The sequence below is a fragment of the Uranotaenia lowii genome, chromosome 3, assembly GCF_029784155.1.
Source record: "Uranotaenia lowii strain MFRU-FL chromosome 3, ASM2978415v1, whole genome shotgun sequence".
Taxonomy (NCBI): domain Eukaryota; kingdom Metazoa; phylum Arthropoda; class Insecta; order Diptera; family Culicidae; genus Uranotaenia; species Uranotaenia lowii.
This window is the reverse complement of record NC_073693.1, coordinates 53,229,012-53,238,246: the sequence shown is the minus strand read 5'-3', so window position 1 is coordinate 53,238,246 and position 9,235 is coordinate 53,229,012. Positions and strand designations below refer to the sequence as shown.

The following is a 9,235-nucleotide window of genomic DNA, read 5'->3' as shown; positions in this document are numbered from 1 at the left end:
TTTTGAAGTCTAATAACTTTTTTTATCATAAGTCGAATTGAAATGCAGTCTTCGGATGAGATATTTGTCATACTTTAGTGCAAATTCACTGGTGTTGGGAAAAAGTGGTAGAAATTTTGACACTTACGGCACATTTTGAAAATTTTGCCATGTAAAAACATTCTCAAGATCTGTGGACTTCTAGTTTTTTTACAACACGTGTTGTATTTTCGCATGCTGTGATGCAAAAATAGCAATATTTCTATCACATACGGCTGAAATAGAAACAGTGTTGTAAAAAAATACAACGCCCCAAGATCTTGAAAACATTTTTGCATGGTAAAATTTTCAAAATGTCAAAATTTCTACCACTTTTTCCCAACACCAGTGAACTTGCTCTTAGTGTTAGAGATCAAGCAATCCAAGATGAGTTTGTGGAAATCTAGGCAATCCATGGTTTTCACTTTCTACAATGTCATGTGAAATAAATTCATTCTTTTTAAAGCTATTGAACAGTACAGTCTTTCATTTACAAGACACAATAGTTGTTGTGGAGCCCACTGTGACTGATCAGTAGTTGATGAGAAGTGAGATCCTGTGACATCTTAGAACAGTGACATACAATTGATAACATGCATATAAACAACATTAGATTCGAGTTCGTTAGAAACGTGTTTAGAGGAAAGTAGTGCCGAAATTAAATCTTACCATTTCTACGATAAAAGTTATATTACGAGCGAGTGCTCTGTAGTAAGTTTCACTTTATTCTGTTTGGCTTAATTGAATTCATTTATAGTTATTATTTAAGGTAGAGATATAAGCATTGAACTTCGGACATCCATATTATAAAAAACAGTTATTCACACAGTTCTAACGGTAACCTCAATCATCATATAAAATTTATTAATATGTTACTAATTTCGAATATTGTACTACAGAAGATACTAAAAGCGACTGAGTAGCCAAAACTACAGTTTAAAGTTTCTGTCTGCCTACAATCGTGAGTTGGAAAAGGGTCGTAGTTTAGAAACACTGGAACACCAATAATGTACGGTAAACTGCAGGTTTAAAATTAGAATTAAACTAACTTTCTTTATATGTTTTAGTTTGAAGCATCAGCTATTAAAATTTGTGTTTCATTCACCCCTTCGACCTCCCCAACATACTTCAAAATTATTGCTTGGATACCATGGATCAAAACAACAAAATCATGCAGTCGAAAGAAGCTCGCTCCAAGAGAGCTGTTATTCCTGATACCCCATTGGAACATAACTGCTTCATGTGTAGTCGGTCGGACGATGTTGCCAATCTGGTAGGCTGCGGCAAATGTGAAAATTGGGCTCATTATGATTGCGCGGGGGTCTCATCTTCAGTAGAGGCCACTGAGGTATCGTGGGAATGTGCAGCATGCCGTGCAAATACGGTTGAAGCTGCTTTGTCCACAACATCAAAGGCTGTATCAAGATCCAGTAGACGATCGTCACGAATCCAAGAAAATCTACAAATGCTAGAAGAGGAAAAGGATATAGAATTGAAAGCACTAGAGAAAGAAGAGGAAGACCGGCAGGAATTCCGTAAGAAGCGATTGGAAATAGAAAAGGAATTTCTAAAACAGAAATACGATGTCCAGCGAGAGGGTTCGAAAGGTAACAGGAGTGAACGAAGCAAAGCTAGCAGCAGGAATAGTAGGCATATTGTAGAAAATTGGTTGGCGAAGGAACCGGTAGGTGCACAACCGGAAAGGGTCGCTGCATGGGAGTTTCCGCCGCAATTATCAAACACAGAGCCATCCGTGTCAGTAGCTAGAGCAATCTCTTCGATCTCCCTTAGTAGTCCCCCGAATGTGCCTTTAGTTCCGAAATCTGCATCCACGCCGTATGCTGGACAAGGTCTGCCGTTGCTAAATCCCGTAGTTCTTCCGGATATTCGAATACCACAGTTAACGGTTGTAAGTCCAACAGGATCACGTTTAGTACCGCGAGTTAGCGTACCAGAAACATTTTCCCAAAAACCACCTTGGGCAGCGCCCACTAGGACAGCTGTGGATCGCCGAGAGGACCTTAGTGATCGACTTTTAGTACCATCATCGTTCTGTATATCGTCTGACAGTTCAGCAATGCGATGCTTTGCTAACTCGCTAAGTGACAGAAGACCACTTTCTACAATCTCGGAAGAAACATTCGGACATAATATAAGTATTCCACCGCCAAACTTCCAGCAACAAACAATTGGTCCTATGTCATCGTATGAATCAGGAGACAATCCAACCTGCCAAAGCTATGGATCATCTGTGGCATACTCGGTAATCCCAAACTGTACCGATATGACCTTTATGCAGGGTCCTATTACAATATCCGAAGGAGTGGCTAATCCTTATGCCGCTGCCATGCGCAATCCCCCCAAAGTTACTTGGGTTGTGGACCCCTTATCTTCCGTGCCAATTACAACAATTGCCTCAAGTTTACTGCCAACGGGGCAAGAAGTACAAGGTTCGCTCCCTCCATATACAATTTCTCCACCGTTGCAAAATAACTGGGCGTTACCTGTTGAGCCACAGAAAGTTCCGACACAGACAAGGTTGAATAATCAAGGTCCACTTCCCCATTCACCGGTGATAACAAGGGAAGATTTTACCGGTCCGTCAAATAAACAACTGGCAGCACGTCAAGTAATACAACGAGAGCTTCCCAATTTCTCGGGACATCCGCAGGATTGGCCCTTATTTTATTGGTCTTTCAAGAACAGCTCCGACTCATGTGGATTTACACATGAGGAAAATTTAGCAAGACTTCAACGCTGCCTGAAAGGTCAGGCCTTGGACGCGGTCAAGAGTAAACTACAATTCCCAGCAGCAGTTCCCGAAATTATACAAACTCTAAAAATGCTTTTTGGGCAACCGGAGATTTTGCTGTACACAATGCTACAACAACTTCGCGCTTTACCGCCACCCAAACATGAAAACTTACAATCGATTATAACATTTGGCCTGGCGGTGAAAAATGCGGTAGATTACTTGACAACTGCTCAATTGAGAGAACATTTATTTGATTCAACGTTGCTGATAGAACTCGTTGAAAAACTCCCAACACAGCTGCAAATAGAATGGTCACGTTTCAAGCGACAGAATACGGTGGTCAACCTAGAAACCTTCAGCACCTTTATGACTGAACTAGTTGTCGTCACAGCGGACGTGGTTCTACCGAAAAAAGCTGCTCTTAACTCCGAAAAATCTGGAAAATCTGTTCGTGAGAAACAAAGAATTAATGTACATGTGGAAGATCGAGAATCCGAGGATGTGTCAGACTCCAGACCAGCAATAAACAAGCTTTGCGTTTATTGTTCCAATCCTAATCACGAGGTGGCAAACTGCAGTCAATTTAAAGCTCTCGATCTGAATGGGAGGTTTACAGTTGTCAAGCAGAAGGGAATGTGCAGAATTTGTCTCATACCCCACAGAAGATGGCCTTGTCGTTCTACCAGAGAGTGTGGCATTGAGGGTTGTAGAGTACGACACCATAGTTTACTGCACCCAGGAACCCCTAGTAGCCCCAGTAATCCTAATGCCCCAGAAACCCAGGTTCAAAGAGAAACTGCATATCACAACCATCATTCTATAACTTCGTGTGCTCTCTTCCGATATCTGCCGGTTGAGATACACTATGGTGAGGAGAAAATAGAAACATACGCCTTCCTGGACGATGGATCGTCAGCCACCATGATTGAATCTTGGATTCCTGATAAACTTGGTGTCACCGGGAAAGTAGATCCGCTTTGGTTATCGTGGACTGGAGATATATCTCGCGAAGAAAAGAAGTCGGAGCGAATTTCCTTGTGGATTTCCGCCCAGGGATCAGACAAAATGTTTAAAATGGACAACGTGAGGACAGTACCAGAATTGAAACTTCCGGAACAATCGTTCGATTATCAAACCGTACAGAAATCGTATTCTCATCTCAAAGGACTTCCTTTGCGCAGCTATTCCAGTGCTTCTCCTGGGATTATTGTTGGAATTGATCAAGTTCGACTGTTGGCACCCTTGGCCACCAGAGAAGGTCGTAACAACGAGTTAGTCGCTGTAAAAACTCGTTTGGGCTGGAGCGTTTATGGCAAACAGTTGAGTACCCCGGACCAGGTAGAGCGTCTGCATGTTCATATTGACCAGCATACATCGAACCAAGAACTGCACGGAATGATTGGTCAGTTTTTCGGGATAGAAGAATCTCTGATTGTAAAACGATCGGATAATAGCGTAGAAAATGGGGCTTTGAAAACGCTGAAGGAAACAACGAGGCGCATAGGCAACCGGTTTGAAACAGGTTTATTGTGGAAATACCAATATCGTAGTTTTCCCAATTCCTTTGCTACTGCAGTACGCAGAGAAATAAGTTTGCATAAAAAAATGGAGAAGGATCCCCAGTTATATAAAATTGTAAAAGATCAAATTAAAAACTATCTGGACCAAGGATATGCCCATAAAATAACCAACCAAGAACTGACTGAAACTCGCCCCGATCAGGTTTGGTATTTACCGCTTGGTGTAGTGCGTAACCCCAAAAAACCGGAAAAGATTCGTTTAGTATGGGACGCAGCTGCGAAGTCTAATGGCGTTTCGCTGAACGATATGTTGAATAAGGGACCTGATATGCTAACTTCTCTCACCGCCATTTTACTACGATTTCGAGAAAAAAACATTGCTATCTGCGGCGACGTTAAAGAGATGTTTCATCAGGTAAATATCAGAACTGAAGACAGGCAGGCGCAACGTTTCCTTTTCCGTGAACAGCCAGATCAGCAACCTCAAATTTATGTCATGGATGTAGCTACATTTGGTGCGTCTTGCTCACCATGTGTAGCTCAATATATTAAAAATTTGAACGCCCAGGAACATGCTACACAATTCCCACAAGCCTCTGCTGCAATAATTGAGCGAACTTATGTCGATGACTACCTAGACTGCGTGGATACTCCAGAGGAAGCAGTTGCTCGGATTAATGAAGTAAGATATGTGCATTCGTTGGGAGGGTTTGAGATTCGCAATTTCGTCTCAAACTCGACTGAAGTTCTGGATAAAATCGGTGCCGCATCTGTACAAAAAGACATTTCTCTGAAATTTGAACCAGGTCTAGAAGAATCCAAACAAGTTGAGCGTATTCTAGGAATGATGTGGAAACCTCATTCCGACACCTTCACTTTCAGTACTCTCATGCAACCAGCGTTTGAACGAGTTTTAAATGGCAGTAAAGTGCCAACAAAGCGCCAAATTTTAAGCCTAGTTATGAGTTTATTTGACCCTCTGGGCCTTGTCGCACACTATATAGTGCATGGTAAAATACTGATGCAAGAATTGTGGAAATTTGGAGCTGAATGGGATGATGTCCTTCCTGATGAGTTGACGGAATCCTGGAACAGATGGAAAGATTTACTGCCAAGGCTGAAGGAAGTTAGCGTACCACGTTGTTTTTTCCCTGGATTAAGTAGTTCGGCGCTCGATGGGCTTCAATTACATGTGCTTGTTGATGCTAGCGAGTCCGCATTCGCATGTGTAGCATACTTGCGTATAGTGGAAAATAATACTCCCAGTTGTGCTTTGGTTTCGGCGAAGACGAAGGTAGCTCCCCTCAAACCAATATCTATGCCCCGCTCAGAGCTACAAGCAGCGTTGATGGGAGCACGTCTGATTGAGAATGTATCCGAAACACTGAAACTTCCAATTGGTCGTAGATATTTGTGGACTGATTCCCTCACGGTTCTTTCATGGCTTCGATCCGACAGTCGTCGTTATCACCAATTTGTTGCCTACCGCGTGGGAGAAATTTTAACAAAAACAACACTTTCGGAGTGGAGATATGTACCCTCTAAACAAAATGTTGCTGATGACGCAACCAAATGGGGAAACGGACCTAGCTTTTGCCCATCTAATCGTTGGTTCACTGGTCCCGAGTTTCTTCAACAGTCGGAGAACTTGTGGCCAGCAGACCGAAAAACAAACTCGCAACCGGAAGAAGAACTTAGAGCTGCGTTTCTACACCATAACGAACTGCCCAGTGCTCTCATCGAAATAACACGCTTTTCTCGATGGGACAGATTGATTCGCGCAACATCCTGTTTTCTTCGTGCGGCGCAAAGATTCAAAAAGGAAATTAAAACTGGTCCTTACACATCGGAAGAGATGCAGCGAGCGGAGATCTTTTTGATCACTCAAGTTCAGACTGAAGTGTACCCAGCAGAATATCGTCTCCTGAAAAAAAATCTCAAAAATACGGAAATCTGCTTGGTATCCAAATCCAGTGTTTTGTATCAACTGTCTCCGTTTATGGACGATCTCGGTGTAATACGAATGGATAGTCGAATTGGAGCGGCTTCCCATCCATTAATTGAAACCAAAAACCCCATCATCCTACCGAAGAATCATCATTTCACCGATCTTCTCATTTACCACTATCACCAACGATTTCTTCATCGTAACAACGAAACAGTCTGCAACGAAATTCATCAACGTTTCAGGATCCAAAACTTACGTGTCTCTGTGCGAAGAGTAGCAAAGTCTTGTAAGTTATGTCAAATCAGGAATGCTCGACCACGGCCTCCGAGAATGGCTCCTCTGCCAACCGTTCGGACTACGCCCTACATTAAACCTTTCACTCACACTGGAGTGGATTACTTTGGACCACTCATGGTTAAACAAGGTCGAAGCCTCGTTAAGCGATGGGTGTCGCTTTTTACCTGTTTAACAATTCGGGCAGTCCATATAGAAATTGTGCACAGTTTGTCGGCTAGCTCTTGCATACTAGCTATTCGGAGGTTCATTGCGCGTCGTGGATCACCATCTTCCTTCTATACCGACAACGGGACGAATTTTAAAGGTGCGTTCAACATCCTACGGCAGCAGATACAAAACATAAATGAAGAATGTGCTACTAGCTTCACAAATGCCTATACACAATGGCATTTCAACCCTCCACTAACGCCGCATATGGGAGGCTGCTGGGAGAGAATGGTGCGGTCGATCAAGGAGGCAATGCAGGCCGTTGGTGATCATACGCAACATCCAAGTGACGAGGTATTGGAAACGGTAGGTTTAGAAGCCGAAGCAATAGTAAATTCGCGCCCCTTAACGTACGTTCCTCTGGATAATTTCGATGCAGAAGCTCTTACTCCTAACCACTTTCTGATGTACAGTGAACAAGGAATTACGCAACCAGCCCGCTTGACACAAGTTGACACACACATATTACGCGACAGTTGGCGTCTTGCGCAAACATTGGTTGATATTTTTTGGGCAAGATGGATTAAGGAGTATTTGCCTTCCATTGCACGACGTACCAAATGGTTTGATCCTGTGAAACCACTAGAAGAAGGTGACGTAGTTATAGTAATAAATGAAGGTCGTCGGAATGGATGGGAACGTGGACGCATTTTGGAGGTTGTCAAAGCAGCTGATGGACAAGTCCGACAGGTCGTTATTCGAACTGCCACCGGAGTTTGTCGCAGACCAGCCACTAAAGTAGCACTTCTGGATGTTCGTAGCAAGGAGTTATGTCAGGAGCAGATGTCGACGGATCTACACGGGGAGGAGGATGTTGTGGAGCCCACTGTGACTGATCAGTAGTTGATGAGAAGTGAGATCCTGTGACATCTTAGAACAGTGACATACAATTGATAACATGCATATAAACAACATTAGATTCGAGTTCGTTAGAAACGTGTTTAGAGGAAAGTAGTGCCGAAATTAAATCTTACCATTTCTACGATAAAAGTTATATTACGAGCGAGTGCTCTGTAGTAAGTTTCACTTTATTCTGTTTGGCTTAATTGAATTCATTTATAGTTATTATTTAAGGTAGAGATATAAGCATTGAACTTCGGACATCCATATTATAAAAAACAGTTATTCACACAGTTCTAACGGTAACCTCAATCATCATATAAAATTTATTAATATGTTACTAATTTCGAATATTGTACTACAGAAGATACTAAAAGCGACTGAGTAGCCAAAACTACAGTTTAAAGTTTCTGTCTGCCTACAATCGTGAGTTGGAAAAGGGTCGTAGTTTAGAAACACTGGAACACCAATAATGTACGGTAAACTGCAGGTTTAAAATTAGAATTAAACTAACTTTCTTTATATGTTTTAGTTTGAAGCATCAGCTATTAAAATTTGTGTTTCATTCACCCCTTCGACCTCCCCAACAATAGTTTTTGGCGACGAGAATTCAAGAATCCACTCAAGCAGTACAGATGTCTCCCGAGTTCGAAGCTTGTCTTTTGTGGATACTCGAGAACCAAACCCGAATGCTCGAAGAATTCACCGGGCAACGAAACGTTCCAGCTCAAACCACAGGCGAAGGATCCAGTCAACAAAACGGTCATCAGAATCCGGAAGATCCACGCCGGCAGAACCAGAGCGAATTTGTGATCGAATCCCTGTCAAGCGGAATCCACGAATTCAACTACGATCCGGAAGCCGGAGTTACATTTGAAGCATGGTTTGCGAAATATGAGGACCTTTTTGAAGAAGACGCACGAAACCTGGACGATCCTGCTAAAGTTAGACTGCTTCTCCGGAACCTTATCACTGTAGCTCCTAAGAAATATGTGAACTACATACTTCCGAAGAAATCAAAAGAAGTGACGTTTGCTGAGACGGTCAACACACTTAATTCCATCTTTGGCCGTCATACATCACTTTTCAATCTGCGATACCAGTGCCTCTAGCTCCAGAAAAACCAGTTCGACGACTTCTACACGTATGCAGGTATCGTCAACGAAAGATGTGAGGAATCAAGCTGTCCGAAATTGATGTCGATCAGTTCAAATGTTTGCTCTTCGTGTGTGGCCTTAGTTCCAGCAAAGATGCCGACATTCGAACGTCTTTACTTTCAAAAATCGAAAGCTCCAATCTTACAATGCCGATGATGCTGCGTTCGTTGGCTGAGGAATGCCAGAGACTTCTGAATTTGAAACGGGACACTGCGTTGATCAGAAGCACCGGAAACAAGCCGTCCGTACACGCTGTGAAGCAAACCCGCTACCGGAAATCTTCGAGCCAACTGCAATCAGATATCTGAAACGCCCAACACGCCTTGCTGGAGATGCGGTGAAATGCACTATTCCATGTTTTGCCCATATCAAACACATGAGTGCAAAACTTGCAAACAGATTGGGCATAAATAAGGATATGGTGCCTGTTTCAAACCAAAGTCTCGCCGGAGGAGAAACAATAAACCAAAGCGACCCAAAGCCCAAGCCCAAG

General features: G+C 42.7%; 1 protein-coding gene across 1 annotated transcript; it reads left to right on the top strand.

Annotated features, from left to right (window-relative positions):
- Window positions 1-1,168: 1,168 nt before the first annotated feature.
- LOC129752189 (uncharacterized) lies at window positions 1,169-7,588 on the top strand. The gene has a single exon (XM_055747980.1). It carries the CDS (start codon window positions 1,169-1,171, stop codon window positions 7,586-7,588), a length of 6,420 nt encoding a protein of 2,139 aa, XP_055603955.1.
- The last annotated feature ends 1,647 nt before the right edge of the window (window positions 7,589-9,235 follow it).

What these genes read in the sequence shown, in the direction of transcription:
- LOC129752189 (XM_055747980.1), top strand. Translation starts at nt 1,169, where the DNA reads ATGGATCAAAACAACAAAATCATGCAGTCGAAAGAAGCTCGCTCCAAG.